Source organism: Aspergillus fijiensis (assembly GCF_003184825.1).
Source record: "Aspergillus fijiensis CBS 313.89 unplaced genomic scaffold BO72scaffold_70, whole genome shotgun sequence".
Lineage (NCBI taxonomy): Eukaryota > Fungi > Ascomycota > Eurotiomycetes > Eurotiales > Aspergillaceae > Aspergillus > Aspergillus fijiensis.
This window is the reverse complement of record NW_024469046.1, coordinates 130,615-149,988: the sequence shown is the minus strand read 5'-3', so window position 1 is coordinate 149,988 and position 19,374 is coordinate 130,615. Positions and strand designations below refer to the sequence as shown.

The 19,374-nt window shown below is 54.7% G+C and overlaps 10 protein-coding genes and 1 non-coding gene across 11 annotated transcripts; 6 read left to right on the top strand and 5 right to left on the bottom strand.

Annotated features, from left to right (window-relative positions):
* Nucleotides 1-331: 331 nt before the first annotated feature.
* BO72DRAFT_489584 (MFS general substrate transporter) lies at nt 332-2,174 on the top strand (the record flags this gene model as incomplete). The annotated part of the gene is made up of 3 exons (XM_040948099.1): nt 332-575; nt 624-1,373; nt 1,437-2,174. The coding sequence occupies exons 1-3, from the start codon at nt 372-374 to the stop codon at nt 2,172-2,174; spliced, it is 1,692 nt and encodes a 563-aa protein (XP_040796731.1). The 5' UTR covers nt 332-371.
* A 565-nt stretch (nt 2,175-2,739) lies between these two features.
* On the top strand, nt 2,740-4,306 carry BO72DRAFT_520437 (MFS general substrate transporter; the record flags this gene model as incomplete). Its single annotated transcript, XM_040949721.1, has 4 exons — nt 2,740-2,871; nt 2,924-3,204; nt 3,260-3,606; nt 3,672-4,306. 4 exons carry the CDS (start codon nt 2,740-2,742, stop codon nt 4,304-4,306), a joined length of 1,395 nt encoding a protein of 464 aa, XP_040796730.1.
* Nucleotides 4,307-4,460: 154 nt separating this feature from the next.
* Nucleotides 4,461-4,868, bottom strand: BO72DRAFT_500755 (uncharacterized protein; the record flags this gene model as incomplete). Its single annotated transcript, XM_040948925.1, has 1 exon — nt 4,461-4,868. One exon carries the CDS (start codon nt 4,866-4,868, stop codon nt 4,461-4,463), a length of 408 nt encoding a protein of 135 aa, XP_040796729.1.
* Nucleotides 4,869-5,391: 523 nt separating this feature from the next.
* Nucleotides 5,392-6,129, bottom strand: BO72DRAFT_520430 (cysteine proteinase; the record flags this gene model as incomplete). The annotated part of the gene is made up of 3 exons (XM_040949720.1): nt 5,392-5,879; nt 5,994-6,062; nt 6,102-6,129. 3 exons carry the CDS (start codon nt 6,127-6,129, stop codon nt 5,392-5,394), a joined length of 585 nt encoding a protein of 194 aa, XP_040796728.1.
* Nucleotides 6,130-6,876: 747 nt separating this feature from the next.
* On the bottom strand, nt 6,877-6,948 carry BO72DRAFT_t272. Its single transcript has one exon. It is a non-coding gene; the product is annotated as a tRNA-Arg (tRNA).
* A 1,294-nt stretch (nt 6,949-8,242) lies between these two features.
* Nucleotides 8,243-9,923, bottom strand: BO72DRAFT_267951 (uncharacterized protein). The gene is made up of 2 exons (XM_040940182.1): nt 8,479-9,923; nt 8,243-8,318 (listed from the first exon to the last, which is right to left on the bottom strand). The coding sequence occupies exon 1, from the start codon at nt 9,711-9,713 to the stop codon at nt 8,517-8,519; it is 1,197 nt and encodes a 398-aa protein (XP_040796727.1). The 5' UTR covers nt 9,714-9,923; the 3' UTR covers nt 8,243-8,318; nt 8,479-8,516.
* A 1,477-nt stretch (nt 9,924-11,400) lies between these two features.
* BO72DRAFT_500752 (uncharacterized protein) lies at nt 11,401-11,808 on the top strand (the record flags this gene model as incomplete). Its single annotated transcript, XM_040948924.1, has 1 exon — nt 11,401-11,808. One exon carries the CDS (start codon nt 11,401-11,403, stop codon nt 11,806-11,808), a length of 408 nt encoding a protein of 135 aa, XP_040796726.1.
* Nucleotides 11,809-13,299: 1,491 nt separating this feature from the next.
* BO72DRAFT_489582 (uncharacterized protein) lies at nt 13,300-14,003 on the top strand. The gene is made up of 3 exons (XM_040948098.1): nt 13,300-13,582; nt 13,693-13,769; nt 13,836-14,003. The coding sequence occupies exons 1-3, from the start codon at nt 13,345-13,347 to the stop codon at nt 13,863-13,865; spliced, it is 345 nt and encodes a 114-aa protein (XP_040796725.1). The 5' UTR covers nt 13,300-13,344; the 3' UTR covers nt 13,866-14,003.
* Nucleotides 14,004-14,702: 699 nt separating this feature from the next.
* BO72DRAFT_489581 (uncharacterized protein) lies at nt 14,703-15,410 on the top strand. The gene is made up of 2 exons (XM_040948097.1): nt 14,703-14,916; nt 14,984-15,410. The coding sequence occupies exons 1-2, from the start codon at nt 14,896-14,898 to the stop codon at nt 15,344-15,346; spliced, it is 384 nt and encodes a 127-aa protein (XP_040796724.1). The 5' UTR covers nt 14,703-14,895; the 3' UTR covers nt 15,347-15,410.
* A 339-nt stretch (nt 15,411-15,749) lies between these two features.
* BO72DRAFT_452448 (class I SAM-dependent DNA methyltransferase) lies at nt 15,750-16,846 on the bottom strand. Its single transcript, XM_040945723.1, has one exon. It carries the CDS (start codon nt 16,587-16,589, stop codon nt 15,930-15,932), a length of 660 nt encoding a protein of 219 aa, XP_040796723.1. The 5' UTR covers nt 16,590-16,846; the 3' UTR covers nt 15,750-15,929.
* Nucleotides 16,847-17,535: 689 nt separating this feature from the next.
* On the top strand, nt 17,536-18,534 carry BO72DRAFT_388869 (uncharacterized protein; the record flags this gene model as incomplete). Its single annotated transcript, XM_040941739.1, has 1 exon — nt 17,536-18,534. A coding segment is annotated over one exon (999 nt), but the record flags the coding sequence as incomplete, so codon positions are not given.
* Nucleotides 18,535-19,374: the final 840 nt, after the last annotated feature.

The window sequence follows — 19,374 nt, the reverse complement described above, 5'->3', positions numbered from 1 at the left end:
TTCCCGATAGCCTCGTATCGGCAACTGCAGGTCTCCGGCATTCCTCGAATCATGACCCGATACGGCGGAATGCGCTGCATGAAGATGCATTTCTCATTTCTGCATTCAGCAGTGATCGGCGAATTGTGATTGTTGATGGGTGGGTGACCTGTCTCGTGCATGTCGATTATTGTTTTGCCGGGCTCACTTTGCCCCTTATTCAGCTCCTGCTCATCTGCAAGGGTGTTTGTCTTCTTAGGGCTTGGAAGCCGAGCTGACTTCGGGGGTGAGACTGCACCAGGAGAAACAAAACAATTCTACGTCGCAACTTTCTCTCCTTCTCCATTATTCTCTCTGATCATGAGACGAGACACGCTGTCACACTCACGACCATGTCGACGACGAAAGACGAGCTCGACACTCCCCCCACACGCGAACTCGCCTCCAGCCATGCCACGGACGCAGTCGAGTCCAACCCTTCCGATCCTCCTCCCGTCTGGAAGCCGAGAAAGGGCCAGTGGCTCATCTTCGGCTGCCTGGCGCTGCTCTCCTTCATCATCTCGCTGGACACCACGGTCATCACGCCGGCCATCCCGGTACCTGCCCCCGTCCACACCGTCAGGCGATCCCGCTAATACCCTCAGGTCTTGGAACAATCCCTGAAGGGCGACACAGTCCAAGCCTTCTGGGCGGGCACCTCCTACCTCCTCGCCAGCGCCGTCTGCCAGCCGTTCATCGTGGACCTATCCGATGTCTTCGGCCGCCGGGAGGTCCTCTTCGGGGTCGTCAGCCTCTTCACGCTGGGCACAATCCTCTCGGCCGTCGCCCACGACTTCCACCTGTTCCTGGCGGGACGGTCGCTGCAAGGCATCGGCGGCGGCGGGATCATGGCCAGCTGCATCGTGATCACGACGGACATCGTGCCGCTGCGGCAGCGGCCGACTTACTACGCGATCGTGCAGATGGCGTGGGCGATCGGGACATTGGCGGGGCCCGTCGTGGGCGGCGCCATCGCCCAGGAGATCCCCTGGCGGTGGATCTTTTACATCAACCTGCCGTTCTGCGGTCTGGGGCTGGTCATGGTTCCGCTGACGGTGCGGCTGCGCGCCGAGCGGCCGAGCATCCTGCAGCGGCTGGGGTGCATCGACTGGGTCGGCGGGGTGCTGTTCATCGGCAGTCTGTGCAGCTTTCTGATCGGCATCACCTGGGGTGGGAACCAGTTCCGCTGGGATAGCTGGCGCACGATCGTGCCCATCGTTGTCGGCGGGGTGGGCTGCGTGGTGGCGCTGCTGTGGGAGGCGTACGGCGCGAGACGCCCGTTCATCCATCTCCAGCTGTTCGCGAGTGTCTCCGCCGTGCTGGCGTATCTCTGCGCGTGTTTGCAGGGTGCTCTGGTTCGTGGCCCTGGTCCCCCCCCCACCTCATTGAGTAGTATACTGACTGATCCCCCGCAACAGATGCTAGGCCTCCTCTACTTCATCCCCCTCTGCCTCCAGACGGTCAAAAACTTCTCCCCGATCACGAGCGGCCTCGCCCTGATGGTCATCCTGGGGGTGATGCTGCCCGCCAGCGTCGTGACCGGCGCCCTGCTCACGCGCCTGGGCACCTACCGCTGGGCCATCTGGTCCGGCTGGCTGCTGTCCACCCTCGCCATCGCCCTGCTCACCCTTCTCGACACCAAGATCTCGGCCGTGCGCTGGGTCTTCATCTTCCTCACCCTCGGCACGGGTCAAGGACTGATCCTGACCTCGCAGAACTTCGCCGTCCAGGCACTAGCGAAAGATAATCGGGATGCGTCGGCGGCGGGGCTGTACACGTTCATGCGGTCGCTGGGGATGTGCATTGGCGTTGCGGTGGCGGGGACGTTCTTCCAGAATCGGTTGGCGGAGAGGCTGGGGAACGCTGGGTTGGATAGGCAGGTTGCGCGGATGGCGGCGGAGTTTGCGTTGGTCTTGAGGAGTAAGGAGGGTGGGTTGGCGGAGGGGGTTAAGGCGGCCTATGTTGGTGTGTTTCGCGAGGCGTTTCGCGATCTCTGGATCTTCTTTGCGGCTGTCTCGGGGTTGAGCTTCTTGCTGGCGCTGGGGATCGGGCATGCCAGTATGGATCGGGCGTTGGAGTCGGAGCATACGCTTTTTGGTGAGCGGGGGGAGGTGGAGGTGCAGGTTCAGGGAGAGGGGGAGAAGACGGGGGTTTGATATCATTGGAGATGTTGATGGGCTACAAAGGGTATGAGGGTATGATTTCAAAAGGATGGAATCGTATATTCAGGATTCATCAGGGTTGGGTTTTGCTTGCCCTACTTCAATGCCCTCTGAAGTCCAACATGCGACAGTCATATAGGTCTTACTCGAGCTGGGTGTCGTACCGTGAGAAAGTACATGCTTCATTGACGATGAGTCCGCCAAAGGGCGCAAGAATATTCAAGAGACAATAATCTCCATCCAGAACCCATCTTCGATGGCAACAGATGGCGCGTCGTGATCTCGGACATCTGCCGATTGCCCTCCGGTCGACATCATCTACCTGCAGCATTGCGTGCTCCGATCTTATCTATCGGCCGACTGAGGGCAGCAAACAGTATAATTCGTATCTAGAATCAAGCGCTAGTCTTCCCGCACCGCTTGGCAGATGCGATAACCAGACATCGCGATTAAATTGGGTCCTGACGTGCTTCCATTGCTTCACAGTCACACCTTATATAGCAGCGCCAGCTGCAATGGATAGACATGTCTTGTGGAGTAGAGCAACGACAACGCAACCATGGATTTCACCCGGTTGGTAGCATTCTACCGCTCCTGTCTCTTCCAGATCATCATCGTGGGCCTGGTCGCATTCTGCGAGCCGGGCATCTGGACTGCTTTGAACAATCTTGGAGCCGGGGGGAATGCTAGTGTACGTTGCCTACCTCTCTTCTTCCAGATACTCGTTACTAATCAACCTCCAGCCCTTCCTCAACAACGCCGCCAATGCCCTAACGTACGGCCTGATGTCCGTGGGCTGCTTCCTCGCCGGCGGCGTCACCAACAAGATCACCGCAAAATGGACCCTCTTCATCGGCGCCGCCTTCTACACCCCCTACGCTGCGGCACTGTACTGCAACAACCGCTACGGCAACGAGTGGTTCCTGCTCCTCGGGGCTGCGCTGTGTGGCATCGGAGCCTCGCTTCTGTGGGCAAGCGAAGCTGCCATCGCAGTCGGCTACCCCGAAGAAGAGAAACGAGGACGGTACATCACCCTCCCCTCTTCCCCCAACCACCGCATCGACTAATACTCCCGGTAGATACGTTGGAATCTGGATGGGAATCCGGCAGATGGGCCCCCTAGTTGGCGGGGCGATCTCCCTCGCGCTGAACATCAACACCGCCCACGCCGGCAAGGTCACCTACACCACCTACCTAGGGCTGGTCGCCATTTCGTCTCTGGGCGCGCCTTTCGCACTGCTCCTCTCCCAGCCCCAGCAGGTAGTCCGCAGCAACGGCACACCGATCCCGTACATGCGGCGCACAAGCCTGAAGATCGAAGCCCGCGCCATCTGGAAGCAGCTGCACAATAAGTACATGCTGCTCCTGATCCCGGTCTTCCTGGCTGGACAGTTCGGGACTACCTACCAGGGCAACTATCTCACCAGTACGCCTTTCTCCATCTCCCCCCTTCCCCTCTCAAATCAGAGAGCCACACTAACCGAAGGAAAGCATACTTCACCGTCCGCTCCCGCGCCGTAGCCTCCTTCCTAACCGCCGTCGTCGGCGCCGCCGCCAACCTCCTGACGGGCTTCATCCTCGACCTGCCCTCCCTGTCCCGCCAAGCCCGCTCCAGAGGCGTCTACATCTTTGTGTTAGTCTTCGTCACGGCAGCCTGGACCTGGAACGCGATCGTGCAGACCCGCCTGGCGCGCATGGTCGACCCGCCCACTTTCGACCTCGGCAACGGCGCCTTCTTCAACTCCGCCTTCACGGTGTACATGTTCTTCAAGTTCTTCTACGAGGTGCTGCAGACGTATGTCTACTGGCTGATGGCGGAGATCAAGGGCGCGAGCGGGGACGGGGACGTCGCGCGCACGACGGGCATCCTGCGCTCGTGGGAGTCGATTGGCAGCACCATTGCTTACGCCGTGGGCGCGACGCATTGGTCAAATGAGAAGCAGATGGTGCTTGGGTTTGTGCTGTGGGGGGTGACGGTGCCGTTTACGGTTTTGGCGGTGTTTGGGGAGTGGAATGTTGGTGGTGGGGAAGAGGGGGATGCGGAGGGGCAGGAACGAAGCGGAAGGAGTAGTAGGGCTAGTGTAGAGGCCCAGGGGGTGGTGGTTGGTGTTGACGGGAAGTGCTGAGATGGTGTTCAGGAGATGCATATGGAAAGAAGGTCAGCTTGTACTAATGTAAAATCCTAGTTACTATACGGTCACGTCTGGTCTGTTCCTCAGCTCCATTGTCCAGGCTAAACTACTTCAAACTCTACAGTGTCAAGTCCACCTCCTCCCGCACTTAAGATATGCTGAGGCCGGTATTGAGGCGCCCACCCAATGCTCTTCCCACGTTCGACGGTATGTGTACACCTTGCAAACGAGATGTTTGGTGTCGAAACCAAAGCAGAGGCGGAGACTCAGAAAGTGCCTGAATGAAACCCTCCTGGTTCTCGAATTTGTCGCAGTCGATCATGAAATAGGCGATTGCGATCTGGTTTTCGATAATCGCGGTGCGAATGGCTGTTTGGCTGTACGCGTCGAACCGCAGGGGCTCCGCACCATACCGTCGACAGGCTTCACCCTGTGCATCTGTCTTGACCAGAGCAAAGCTTTCGCTGAGGCCGGGCAACAGCGGAGTTGATAGTCGAGCGAGGAATGTCCCTCCCAGGTAGCCCGACACTCCAGTAATTAAGACGTTGTGAGACATTGCGGAGCGATGATGTAACAATCTCTAGTGTATAAGCAAACGTAGACGTAGGGATTCTTCCAAGTGTAAGAGAATAGGCTGACTCTGCCAGACCATCTTTATCTTCATCGAGTTATGGTCTATGGGCGCCGGTTAGTCAGTGGGCCCGGATGCAGGGTTTCATTCAGTCCAGGGCTTCCGAGAGGCTAAAGATCATGGGAGGGTCCACTCGTTCATCACTTGTATAGTATCCAGTAAACATCACCAATTGGTGGATAATGATCTGAGCATCTACATGGATACCATACATATGGAGTATCCGGGCCCCATCTTCGAGTCCCCTGCGACGGACAGACTCAAATCGCCCCCCCCAGCTAATGCGAGACAGTTGTCTTATCGACGGTTGACGGGGTCGAAACCATACAGGATAGGCTACATATTGCTCACAGCTGGGTATACCTGTACTACGTGTGCGTCAATGTCTCATCACAGTCTACAGCTTGCGCGCCAAAGCAATGCAGCTGAATCGAAGGCTCTCCACTTCTCAGTCCTTGTCCAACTGGATGATCCTCCTGATACCCATGTCAAGGGCTCGTGGACTGACAACGTCCTCATCATCAGCCAGACTGCCTCTCTCCAAAGGACCCTTCCGTGATCCTTCCAGCTCCCAGAGCTTTCCACCGCTCTTGACGAACCCCACAAAATGGCCCCCACTACGCCCATCAGTCGGATCTGCATAGCTGTCGCCGGCCTGCTCGACCGACTTGTGGGCCAGTTCAAATGGCTCGCTGTTGCACAGTATTTCGGCGCGGTGGGTCATATCGAGCGGAATAGCGTCGCTTCGGATGGCCGCGAGATCGGACTCGGGCGTGATGAAGTCGACAGCTGGACCGTTGATCAGGCAATGGAGCAGACCAATGGAGCCGCAGGCGTTGCCGATGGTCTGCTTGAACCAGATGACTGGCTTGTCCGGACCAGAGCCCGTGTATAGTTCTGTATTGGCGTCTTCGGCCTTGCAACTTCGGTCCCAAGCTGAGGTAAGTGGGATGATGACCAGCGATGCCAGCGCAGGTCAAGGGATATGTGCGAGCTGTTCGGGCTCGTCCAGGGAATAGATGTCGTAAAATTGGAGCTCGGGCGACAGACCCAGCTTGGCTGCCATTTGATTCACTACATCGGGGTTGTTCTCTGTTATTCTAATGTGATGGGGTTCTACTCCAAGACAAGGGGACTATAACGGCTTAGGTTCCTTACCCAGCATTGACCATGTCTTCTTCTCCATTCTGGAAAAGTCGATGTATAGATGGGAATATTCGGAGGGAGAAAGGAGACGGTGAGGAGAGACTGTGGGACCTTACTCGACAGGGTCGCGAAATGAAAGGTTTAGATCCCAGGTAATGTGGGGAAGAAATATTCCGATGTTGATGGATGCTGTAGCCTACGGGGATGCCTGCCGCGCTTATTTTGGAGCATATTGCCCTCTGGGACCGCCTGCTGCAAGGGTCCGACCTCGCTTAGTTATTATCGAGATTGGTTCAGTGATGCTACAGTGATGCTGTTCTGATTAGTTCACATCTTGGTTGGATATAAACATTACATCCATCAGCCCTGGTTCTATTGGACGGGATTGATCATGGTTTTCCCCTAGTGGAACCGGTCATTCCGCAAAGTGGCTGGAGCACAATCGTAGTATAAATATTGCGTACTGCATTGGACTTCGCTGCACTGCGAAGATGAGGCAGGCAATTGATCACCGACAAACTGTAAACATATCCAGAACACGGTCGGCAACCCCCGGGACTGGTATCAGGAGTTCCTCTGCCGAGCTTGTGGATATCCCGTTCGAGCGGGTGGGGTTGCAACCTGCTTGGTAGCTTGAGAAATTATTATGCGCCAAAACAGGCGATTGAAAGTCAAAATGCAATCGTAGGAATCGCGAGAAGGACAAATTCAGTATTGAATACAAGAATAAAGTTCAGAACGGAGGTTTTCTAGAAAAGGAACGACTAGAAGTAGGAGCAAAAAGTAATGACCTACGCAGGGCTCGAACCTGCAATCTCTTGATTCGTAGTCAAGCGCCTTACCATTGGGCCAGCAGGCCAGCTGTTGACGATTGGCTCCTAGTAAGTAGTTATCATGTAAAAAGAATGCCTTCTCGTGTTCTACGCTTTGAGTGACCAAAGCAATAATGAAACTACAGAGCTGAAGTTTATGAAGATAGACCTTGCGTTGTGGGTGACAGCCCTGTCCACAGTATGGCTTGCGGCATCAACCCTTAAAAACAAAACATAGCAATGCCCACTTATGTCTCTGGCTACTGATTGCCTCGTAAGTCTCATAATTCCAACAGTTTATCCTTTCCCTGATCAAACAGCTATCCATGTTGGGTGGTTCATATGGCAACTCCGACCTCGGTGAGGACGGGCGAAACCTGGATGCTGAGAACGATCCTGCTCTTTCTCATCAGCACAATGACTCTACGAAGAATTTGCTCAGTGTAGTAGAGCGGTCTACTTACCTTAGATCGTGCCACTAACGCGGCTGTCCGCGTGGCCGAGTGTAGACACCACCGCCGCCGTTCCTAGAACGAGTGAGAGTCATCAGACTGAAGTTACACATGCAGCAATAGAGGCCCATAGATACGTTGTTCCCATTCTGCCACAGAGGAAGATTTTCTTACTGGTGAGCAATACAGTACCCAGTGTTCCGCTGGGTGACAGTGCCGCAGGTACAGCCGTTGCCGTTGTTGACACTGCACCCACAATCGTACGAGGTCTTGCACATTGCGGTAGACTCTTCACTTGCTGATCTTTGGGGATGAGGAACAGAGTCAGTGATGATTAGAGAATGTGCAATACGGTAGAGGACGGGATTGTGTTTGCAGAAGAAGACGGGATGTCCAGTTGAGGCGCGATATATGTAGTTCTCGTCCTATCGCAAGGCTGTAGATGACATCTATCAGATGATGGCCGCCTCGTATTACAGGGCCGAGAGGATTGGTGCCCGCGGCCACAGCCAAGCTTCCTGCCCGCACCCGGGCCACGAGGCTGACCGACGGCTGCTGCCAGGTGATCGATAAGGCAGAGAGGCTGCATGAGTTGCGAGGCTCTGTAGATTGAATGGCGCTCGTGTGTCAAGGCTGTAGCCTGGTCATTCCGGTAGCTTCGCTAGGGCAATTCCTTCTGGGGTAAGGGTCATGAACCCACAGCTTGAGGGTAATTGAGGCGGTAGCATTACTTTGAATTTACCATCAGACGGCCGACCGAACAGAATCCATACAAATAGGAAATCAAGAGCATTGGCTAGCTGGTATCCTCACATATGCCGGGGTAAGAACAATTAGTGGTCTAGATCTTAGAGAACAAGGTCTAGTCATATGTGACATTACAGTTAAGTAACAAATCACTCACGTGCTGCCCTCATATAAATAGCCACGATAGGGTCAGCAACGGTGTGTGCAAAACAGTTCACCTTTATGCATAGGTTAGTCTCAAATATGAGACGGAAGCATAGTATTTCATCTAGCATCTTGACAGACATTGCTAAAGCCATACCCTACATCCTGGTTCCTAGTATACGTATACACCCACCCAAGGAAAAGAAGACGAACATGGAAGGTCATGTCCCCTACCTAGTGTACATCGTCTAAACCCATAACACCTCGAACACCTAAGCAACCCGACGACGACGCATGCGCTGCTCATCACGACGGCTCTTGGCCAGAGAAATCGTGAGATCGGACGACTGGCCCGCCGCGCAGACCGTACCGGGCGCCATATCCTGGGAAGGAGTCCAGACTCCATTGGCGCAGCGCTGGAAGGAAGCACCGGCGTTGCACCACCAGGATCCCTCGGGGCTGCAGGCGCCGCTCAGAACGCCGGAGAGAGCGGTGTCAGTGGAAGAGCTGGTGGTGGCGGTGGCGGTGGCGGTTGCGGTGGTCGTTACGGCGTTTTGTTGGTGTCCGTTGGGCCGGCCCGCAATCGTCGTCGCAGCGGGGGCGGCAGCGGTGGTGATGGTAGCGGAGTTCTCGACAGACGAGGCCGCAACAGAGGTTTCGACGGCCACGATGGGGACTGTGGCAGTGATATCAGCAGCAGTGGTGGTCGTGGAAGTCACGGACGCAGCCGCCGTCGCAGAGCTGCCTCCCCACGCAGTGGACACCCCCGTGCAGGCGGCCGCATCCGTGGCCGCAAGACGAGAGGCCTCTCCGTCGTACTCGATCACATCACCGGGGTTGGGGAAGCGGATATCCACGCCCTCGGTCGTGGTGCAGCCGTTGATGTTGGCCACGAAGAGGTCGGGGTAGCTGCTGCGCTTGGCGACGGAGCGCTTCTGGGCTACGCTCTCCAGGACGGTGATGGGGGCGCAGTTCATGTACATCTCGCGGGCCCCGACGCGGTTGAACCAGGTCCACGCCAGCGTGTAGTTGCCGGCGGAGAAATCGGCTGGGATAGTGAAGTTGAACTGAAAGGGGTCCGGGGTCGAGGCGTCACCGTCCAGATTGCCGTCCACGTTGGCCGGACAGCCTCCCTCGAAGGACTTGATGACCTGCCAGACTGTGTCCTTGGAGGGTTGCATGTCCGTGGTCAGACTCACCTGGCAAGAACCGCCGCCGTGGACGGCAATGCCGGTGAAGTTCAGGACCTGAGACACCCCGGTTTCGAAATAGTTCATCTCGTCCGCGGCAGGCCAGTCGTACACCCCGTCGCGTTGCTTGCAGGGGAAGTCGCTGCCATCTGCAGCCAAGGGCGAGTTGTTGAGGGTTGACTTGCCATACGGGACTGGGTGGTTCATGATCATATGTGCCTGGACCATCGAGGCCGAGAGCACCGATGCAGCAACCACGCTGGGCTTGGTGAACAACATGACGATTTCAAAGAATAGAAAGAGACAATGGCCGTAGTGGCAATGAATCAAAGCAGGTTAAATTGTCCCAGACAATTGACGCAGTAACGAGCGAGAAGGTAAGTCGTTTGCCACAGGCACAACTTTTACAAGCGAACGTAAAGAATGACAGCAGGACTAGCCTGGAAGGAACGGAAGAACCAAGATGATTGTCGATGAACGAAGACGACACTTTTCAGAAGTTTGTCTGGTATTTATGCACTTCGACGGCAAGATAGCCACCTTGCGCTCTTCACATTGAACCATCGGTAGTTCTTTGATATCCCAACAAGTCAAGATCTGAAACCTGACATGCTCAGATCGGGAGATCCTGCAGAAGCTAAGCGAGATCATGGTTGCAGGAGGTAGCGAATCACAGATGGCATTTTGCCTTGGGTTGTCGTCACAGCAGTGGTGGCTCTGACTCGTAGTTCTTGGCTTTCCCCAGATATCCCAGATATGAGCGATCGGGATGGGCCGAATCCTGTAACCGAGATGCCGGAACCGCCGGAGGCGTTCGCTTAGACACGCGTGGAGATTGAGGATGCCATCCTGAAACATGAAGAGTGGGTGTGAGGGAAAACTTGATGATGGATCTCATTTTTACTTTTGGTCCTAGGAAGTACAATATATCATTTGCCGCCCCTAGCCGCAACACAGAGCTGATGGTAGGCAACAGGAATTGCTTGGTTCATGCAGATTATGAGGACATTCACGTTTCCCGAATGCCGTCTCCACGAGTTTGCCAAATCGGGATATTTTCGCTTCGGCCCGCTTTCCTGACTCGTTCCTCGATTGCCAAATTGGAAGACATGATGCTTTTTCAAGGGCCTTCATATACACAAGGTAGTAGTAGTAGTAGTAGTTGTCTGGTGCTGGAACTGACCATAAATGTGCAGTGCCAAGTGCGATGTTCCACAGTCAATGTTCCATGTTTACAATCAATTTGTTACCAATATGACCTTCCCGCACGGGACTCCCACCGTGTCCGGAGTATGCAGTACCGTACCTCTCAAAGAGACACAATGTACCATACTTATAACATCAACAGACCTGTGCCGATCGCGCAGTGCACGGCAGATCTACTTTAGATCAGATTTGACCATCGATGTTTGAGTTTCTATACGAAAACCATGTAGGTACTCCATAGTACACTTACTATTTTTGACAAGGATCGGCAAGCCAGAAGACCGGAAGAACACTTGGCATTAAGTTCTTCTGCTTGAATGGAAGCTGTCACACTCAATCATCAATCAGGGGTCCCAATAGCTTCGCAAGGATTAAGCTTTGAGTGGTCTTGCAGACGGAAGTGAAGTTGCCGAAGACCTCCACGCCCCGAAATAGCTCACACCTCGAGTTTGCGCGTGCAGAATTTACCATATACCTTGATCGACAGAAGGCGATGAGTCGGAGCACGAAATGTCTACTGCAGCGATGCCAATCACTTAGCGATGAGCATCGCGATCGGCATCATATCATGAATCCTACCCAAAGCTCTCTGGATTTAGGTTCCTGTGCTGTAGAACGGTCGTCATAATTCGTCAGTCATGCCAGGTGCGGTCAAGCATAAATTCAAGATGCTCCCGTCTCTTCTTCAGTCTGCTCGAACTTCAAACATCATCGCTTACAATCCCCCTCCTCGACTTCCACGGCCCTGGAACCCACCGCAATGCGCATCACAGCCATCATTCCCTTTCTGGCGCTAGCCTCCCACCCACTCATAGTATGTGCTCAACGTCTAACAGGTAAAGTTGTGCTGGGAGCTGGACCAATACGCCGCGATACCGATAATCAGTACTGCTGTGTCGGTGTCAATGGCCCTGGCACCGCCGCCTACAAATACGTGGAGCAGTACAAAGACCCGAGTCCTGCAGTTGGGACCAATTGTGAGCCATACTCCTTTTCTGTGGCATTGGGTAGGCTCGACGCGAGAAATCTGCCGCCCGCCTCCCCATCCCCCTATGTGCGCCAGCTGCTGACTCCGATGAATAAAACCCAAGGCCGCAGCCCCACGAATGGGCTATGCGATGACGGTGCACCCAACCTTGTCTCCTGCACGGACAGCTTTGGCGTATGAATTTGCCTCCCGCAAACCTTGCCGAAACACCAGGAACGCCCGTGCTGACAGGGGATTTGATGTACTCTACAGATATTCGAAGTTGGTTGCACGAAACTGTGACCTGGGCAGAGCTTATAAAGGTTCGGGTTCGTCGAACACCAGCAGTCGGGGTCGAGTTGATAGGGTCTTGGTCCCACTGGTGCTGTCCAAGCATCATTTGTAGGAATTTGGTGGGATTGACGTCTCTGGCTGGATTTCCCAACGACGCCTTTTTCTTTCTACCTTGTTTCCTCGATATATATGATCCGCTTCCGTGTTCGACATCAGCGGAGAAGCGAGTAACGACAATTGCAGATCCTGAAATTCCTTACCATCAGTTCAGTCCACAAAATGAATTTCTAAAACCTATCTGTTGCATTATCGAGGGACCTGCTCTGCAAGTCCCGAGCCCTGGCCTTCTGGGGTAATTTTATCTGTCGTTTCGGCTCGCTTTCTAGACTATACCTGGGTTCATGACAGCCTCGAATGGTGTGATTGGCGCACTGCTATTGTATTCAACGATCTGCACGCCTTGGGACCGGAAACATACATGTCAGACGAGACGATACGGGGCCTCAGGTACATTCCAAGAGCCACGCGCCGGATCCTATTACCACCACCCATACCTCGCATTGTTGGGGGCCGGCAGTTGCAAGGGATAATCGCTGGGATATGCATGTATATTGCAGCGATCTTAAGGGTTAGCTTATCGAGAAGATCAAGGTTAAGGTCGACCTCGTCCCATTTGCTTCTTCTATAGGTGGTGGTGTAGATCGGTCATCATAATCGCGGGCGCCAGCAAACATAGTCTAGAGACACCCACCCATTTCAACTTCTGTCGGTGTCCCCAAACCTCACGATATCCTTCACTTCACTTCCAAACAACCTTCTCAGCTCCCAGTTTCTAGCCTATTGCGATGCGTGTTACAGCTATCCTCCCTTCCTGGCGCTAGCCTCCCACCCACTCACAGCAGTGGCTCAAACTACAGTAGAGGATCTCCTAGATACACTGGACAACTTGCTTGGGCGCGCGACTTGCAATTCAGCCAGCCAGTACTGCTGCGATTTCCTCCGAACGGGGATTTGGACTCTTGGCGAATGAAAGGGAAAGTGATGGTATCTGTTTGGTTGAAGGTGCGACAAGCAGGAACCCTCATACTTCATAACCCCATACATACTCCTAGTACTTGATACCTCACTTCTCTGATCGGAGATCGTGAAGGATCGTCATTGGTATATGAGGAGTCCGAAGACAAATACCTTATTCGAGCACCACCTGTCGATCATCGCGATGATCCTCTGTGTTATGATCAGCGTCACATCAGCTGTTCCAGCACTGATTGTCAGAAATCGAGCTCGGGTGCTGGAGATCGGTCACAAAGATCATCAACCATAGCCGTCCGTCAACGAAGATAAATTCCCAGATAATCCCCATGCGTCCCTCTCCATTCTTCCCAACACTCCATCAAGATTTCTCTTAGCTCCTCGACTCCCACCAGGACCTCGCCCACCACAATGCGTGTCACAGCTATTCTTCCCTTTCTGGCGCTAGCCTTCCACCCGCTCACAGCATTCGCTCAAGGAGGTGCTGTAGGCGATATCGTAGAGGAAGTTGATGCAACACTTGCGCTCAGAGCAGAATCGAGCTGCGACCCCGACGACCTGTACTGCTGCATCTACGACGGCCCTGGCACCGATTATTATACCAAGGTGCAGGAATACACCGACCCGGGCGCTGGCGTCGGATCCAACTGTAAGCCTGCCGCGTGCCCCTGTGCCTTCCAATTCTCACCAAGCCATTCCTTGGGGGCTGGGCACATCCCACCGGTGCAGCATGATGCTGATCCAGACAAATGAATTTAGGTGACCTCCCTGATGAAGAAACGGGCCAATGCAACTCTAAGGCACGCACACTTGTCTGCTGTCTGGACAGCTTTGGGGTATGGAATACTTCGCCCTCCCTGTGCTCAGAGGAACCCTGTGCTAACACGTTTTTGACTTTGCAGCAAGATAAAATCGATTGCACGCAGCAGTGAGTGATGCGAGCAGGCAATCTGTGGTCGTTGGACCAGAAATATGGAAATCAGTGGAAGCCCGGAGTTTTGTTGTAATAGTGAATTAATGGGCGAGTCGACATGATCGCAGCATGTTGGATGTAGAGAACTGTAATAATTGGAAAGCATCTCGATCGACAATCGTTTTGGGAGAACCCTAGATCTCCCCAGCCATCAATCTTTCCAGGCACATTGTTATGAGACACCTGCTCGTCCCAGTCAGCAGAGAAGTAAGCGAATGCAAGAGCGGACCCTGGAAGGGCAGGCTAGCGGGCTAGTCCGTGAAGAACGCATCGACCCGAGCGGGGGCTGACGTGGGCGGGTTCTTCAGGCGGCCTATCTCGTTTATACACGGAATTTCATAGACGGGGCTTCTTCATTCTTACGCAGTCTGAATATACTAAGTATACTGGGCTTGACCTGTATGGAAGTGGTTGCAAAGCCCCCGTCCCAAAGATCTGCTCTCATAGGAACTCATTAGACCCGGGTACATCACGGTACCCTTCCTTGCTTACAGTGTTGCTTACAGTAAACACCACGACTCATGTGGCGCTTTTGGAGGCTCAGCGCCGCCAAAACGGAGTCTTAGCTCGCACACCAGAGCGGCCGGTGATTGGGTGCGGGAACTTAAAAGCAGCCACAAATACCCTTCCGGGCCAGAGCTGACAGCTGCGAAGAGAACCATGTGGGGCCTCGACCTCAGTTCACTAATCACCAAATATACGTAAGCTATCTCTAGTCATGCAGCGAATCAAGCAGCTGTCTGGGCGAGGTTCGGAGTTTTAGACCGAAAATTTCAGCACTCATCGGGCTCCGAGAAGCTATGAAGAGCTGAACAACACTCCGTCATCGGAGGAATAACCCGCAAGTTGGAGAACAACTTGTACGGGGCCTGGGCTATAAAAGGAGAGACCATCTCCACCCAAAGACAGACCAGACTCACCAAGCTTTCCAGTCTCTGCAGAGCCAGCCCTTCTGAACAGCCAGCACTCGCAAGTACATAACCTACAAGATGAAGCTCACCGTGTCCAAGGTCAGTTGCTCCGTGGAGCCCGCGACATCCAGAACCACCGCGCAATCGCACTAACCAAGCCGTGCAGACTCTTGCCCTCCTCTCCGCCACGGCCGCCACGGCCACCGCCCTCGCGGAGGTCTCCATCGACTTCTACCTGTTCAACACCACCTGCTCCTTGGACAAGCCCACCACCTACACCATCCTGGAGAACTCCTGCTTCGGCATCGAGGGCTGGCCCTGGGGCTCTCTGGCCCCCTACCTTGCCGACGGGACCACCTGCAGCGATGCCACCAAGACGCCCGTGCTGTACACCTGGACCGACTACAACGAGCAGGACTACGACAACTGCGGTTCCACCCTCTACGCTACCTACGACGTCACCGACGAGCACACCTGTTACCCCGTGGACGCGGAGTATCTCCAGCGGCTGCAGGTCAAGTGCGAGTAGGGGGTTCGATGGAGGTTTCCAGGATGCATGTATATAGGCAGTGGGACGAGCACGGCTGGTGAATCGGGGCAAGAATTCAGAAGCCGAAACTGGATGGCTTGGTTTCGTTATTCCAATGTTTCCTCGGGGTTTCTTTCCATTGTTCTGCCCTCTCCCTTCCTGAAGGTGGCCTTACGTAAGCAGCAATCCATTCGTCGATCACCAGGATCAGAAAAGCAGACAGCTAGCCGTAGGTAAATCGAGGTACTCCTAGTCTTTGTCGACGCAGCGATCTGGCTGGAAAGTTGTCCCTTCCTCGGCTTGCAATGCTTTCCTATCACACCGCTCGGCTTACGAGAACTGGACTAGGCCAAAGATGAGATGCATTCGTTGTAACGTGTATCAGAACTAGAAAACCTATCATTGTCGCACTGGGGAGAGGAACCTGCATTGGGGCTGCAAAGGAATGCTGCGTTTGGACGTGAACTCGGGAACAGATCGCATTGGGGTTGTCGCACGGGGCCAAGCCGCCAGTCGGTTCGATGTCGCATTGGGTGATGATTCGAGCAAACTCCTGATACACGTTGGGCGCATGGGCAAAATATCAAGCAGTCGCGGTCTTCTCCAGCACCACCAGCCGCGCCTTGTCCCACCCCTTCCGATAGTCGGTGAGCTCGACACTGACAACTCGCACCAGGCCCTCGGCCACCAGCCTCGCGATCTCCGCGTCAAACCCCATGGACACCCACACCTCGTCCAGAATAGTCGCCACAATCAGCCCGTCTGTCTTCAGGATGCGGATGAACTCGCGGAGCGCGGGGTCCGGCCCCACGTGGCCGTGGGTGAAGGTGCCGGCGCAGGTCACGATGTCGTAGGTCTCGGCGGGCAGGGCGATTGCTTGCGTGAGATCGGCTTTGGTGAGGGTGCGATACACCCCGGTGTTGGCGGCGACCGCCAGCATCGCAGGCGATAAGTCTAGGCCGTCGATGGTTAGTGATGTTGCATGGCCGGCGCCTCGGGTGAGGCCCTCGCCGACGAGGCCGGTGCCGCAGCCCGCGTCGAGGATGCGCGCGTCCGGGATCTTGGTGAGCTGGAGTGCGGCTTGCGCGACGGTAAACGGGGCGACGTAGCTCTGGGAGGCATCGGTGAGGTCCTGGTTGTAGGATGTCGCCCAGGTGTCGTAGAGCGCCATGCAGTCTTCCTTGCTGCCGCTGGCGCGGGCCTTGACGAGTAGGGCGTTTTCGACCTGGACTTGGGTTGCCATCGTTGTAGGTGTGTGGTTGGCAAAGAGAACAGTAGGCTGGGGGAAAGAGATGGGGACTGCTTGGGGGTGATCCTTGGTCTCTCAAGACTTGATTTATATACGGTGCCCCTTAAGTTAGGAATCCGTATAAATCCGCCCGCCCACGCGCGCCATGCGAGAGAAGGAGGGGAACACTCTAATAAGCGCGGTCAAAATATCATATGTCCAATAGCAACCAGAACAGGCCCATGAGATGCTGTGCATCTACCGGCAGAGTGGGAACTACAGCGAACAATGGCATTTTGAAGAGGGGTTCAAGGCGGGGGATCAAGGCATGGACCTCCGATCGTCATCGCGCTGCATCATGCCAAGGCTTTTGTGCCTCTTGAAATCTCTTATAGCGCGATCTTACCCCGCGACCGCGCAAGATTCCATCCACTTGTCTTTTCTACCGGGCTACACAGAGAATACATGTGTAAGTCAACAGATGTGTGTCCAAGCGCATTGTCACTGTTGGTTGGGGCATTGTAGCCCGCGCAATGTGCTTGTGGCTGGTCACTTATTCTCGTCTTAGGCAGGCTTCATATGTTCCAAGGGAATGAGTTCCAAGGGAATGACGAAAGCGACCTCTGCACCGCACCAGAGGCTTGAAGATTTGTGATGGTCTGCTCAGTTAAAGCTCAAAGCGTCCTGCAAAAAAAAACGAAAAAAAAAAAAGGACGATTTAGTAGGCTGTGGCCTATTTCAGGTCCCAACCGGCAATCTGACATGAGCATGGCGGGGTAATGACCCTTGGGGCCCGTTGATTAGATCCGGTATTCTAGGCTACACAATCCTTCCCAGGCCACACTACACCAAGCAGGAGTCATCTCCTAATGGTATAAAACTACCAAAGATACCAGATATACTATCCATAAGAGTCCGTCCGCACGGAGCACCTCATTCCGTACATCCACTGTGCATCCACTTATTTGACACCTCTCCCTCAGCAATGGCAGAGACCGAAAGAGATGCAGACGCAACCATGCGCCACGCCATCACGCAATTCCGCCACAAAATGGAAACCGCCAACCGCCGCTTCCTCCAGGACCGAGTCACCGAGATCGAAGGCCTGCACCTCCCCACCGAAGCCGCCAAGCTCCAGCGGATGCGCGACTACTGGGACCATCTGGGCATCGGCGGGCCGGACCCGCACTGGAACCATCTCGTCTCGCCCGGACCCGTCCGCGAAGACCGCGAGGTCCGCGGCGTGACGAGTCTGGCGGAGGTGCCGTCGCTGTACCACCAGTACATGGACGGGGTGTGTCCCCCGCGCTTGCGGACGGAGGCGTGGCGGCAGATGTACCTGGAGACATTCCACGAGGTGTGCTCCGCGGCGGTGGCTGATGACGGCCAAGCCCAGGAGGCGGATGCGATCCCGCGGTGTGAGGAGCTAGTGCTCTTCCTGAAATACGCGAACGGGGTCTGCGATCCGGATTTCCGGCGTCTGGGGATCGCGCCTTTTGTGCCGGGGTTCTACATTGGGGTGCCTGAGTATGCGTTTGTAGAGGAAGGGGCAGAGCGGGAGGTGGAGGGTTTCAGAGACTTGGAGGCGCAGCGGGAGGCGCTGAGAGGGTACTTGGAGGATAGTCTCCTCGGTCAGGTGGGGCTCCATGGGACGATTGATGATGATCTGGAGGTCAAGGTTGGGTTCCTGATAGGGTGTGGTGGTTGGATGCATGAGGATCGGTGGTACAGTGCTTATGCGTACTGTCGGGTGATCGGGGAGAATGGTACGGACTCCGCGTACGGGCATTGGGCGTGGCGGGTGGTTTTCTTCGAGGCGAGCGAGGAGAACCCCGCGACGCTGTACGGGCGCAGACCCTTGTTTGATTCGATTCCAGAATTCTTGGAGTGGTATTGCAGCTGGCCGGATTATGTGGACATGCGCCAGGTTCGACGGAATGCTCTGGGGGACTACACTTGAAGCGACGATGATTGTGGTTGTTGCTAGGGTTTGTTTCTCACTACGCGGCATCTGCATTGTAAACACGTAGGTATACGGAGTAGCTATAGTGGCTCACGGCATGAGAGTGGAACGGTCAATCTATTTCTGAGTGAGGGGTTTTGTTTGCATTGGATCAAGCATTTTGTGAGATTTCACTGACATTAATCTAGTCTTTTAGCCTAATCTCATCCATAGGCGAGCTGTGTACCAGGAATTTTCCAGTAAGCGCTAAAGTCGTAGGACCAGGCCGTCCGTACCAGCAATTCATATGGTGCCGTAATTGCGATGGCTCGCACCCCCCCCCTGTCAGACCCGCAATTCCCCCGTCGGATGTGATGTTCCGCCACCCAAGCGAACATTGGCCCCTGCTAGGCTAGTATGCTTGCATCTCCACCCATATATTGCGAACCGGTTTCACATGCACCGGTCACTTCACGAGTACGCGGGTCATTCATATCAATTCCCGTCTATCCTGGTTAAGCGAGTCAGACCCTTGCCTTCACTCCCGCTAGGTGAATGAAGCAAACAAAGGTTATCTGTCGGTGAGTCGCAAACCTCATCTCCGACCTCTGACTAAAAGTGATTTAATCTCGGATAGAAGCAGGATTCTTTGTTGCTGGGCATGACCCCTTCCACTGCTTGACTGTCGTCCACCCATCTTACCTTCCTGGGGCTAGGGCACACTTTCCAAACGCCCTAGCCGGGATACCGAGCCCATGTATCCATTCTTCCATTAACAAGACACGGATATCGAATAAACAAAGGAAACTTAGTATTGAAAGAAGTGCCTAGAGGAGAAATGGAGGGATCAAAGGAGAG

Excerpts from the sequence above, each read along its gene's own strand:
- BO72DRAFT_267951 (XM_040940182.1), bottom strand. The coding sequence starts at position 9,713 with ATGTTGTTCACCAAGCCCAGCGTGGTTGCTGCATCGGTGCTCTCGGCC.
- BO72DRAFT_489582 (XM_040948098.1), top strand. The coding sequence starts at position 13,345 with ATGCGTGTCACAGCTATTCTTCCCTTTCTGGCGCTAGCCTTCCACCCG. Across the intron at positions 13,583-13,692 it reads CGCTGGCGTCGGATCCAACT|GTGACCTCCCTGATGAAGAA; the intron begins GTAAGCCTGCCG and ends AAATGAATTTAG. Across the intron at positions 13,770-13,835 it reads GCTGTCTGGACAGCTTTGGG|CAAGATAAAATCGATTGCAC; the intron begins GTATGGAATACT and ends TTGACTTTGCAG.
- BO72DRAFT_489581 (XM_040948097.1), top strand. The coding sequence starts at position 14,896 with ATGAAGCTCACCGTGTCCAAG. Across the intron at positions 14,917-14,983 it reads TGAAGCTCACCGTGTCCAAG|ACTCTTGCCCTCCTCTCCGC; the intron begins GTCAGTTGCTCC and ends CAAGCCGTGCAG.
- BO72DRAFT_452448 (XM_040945723.1), bottom strand. The coding sequence starts at position 16,589 with ATGGCAACCCAAGTCCAGGTCGAAAACGCCCTACTCGTCAAGGCCCGC.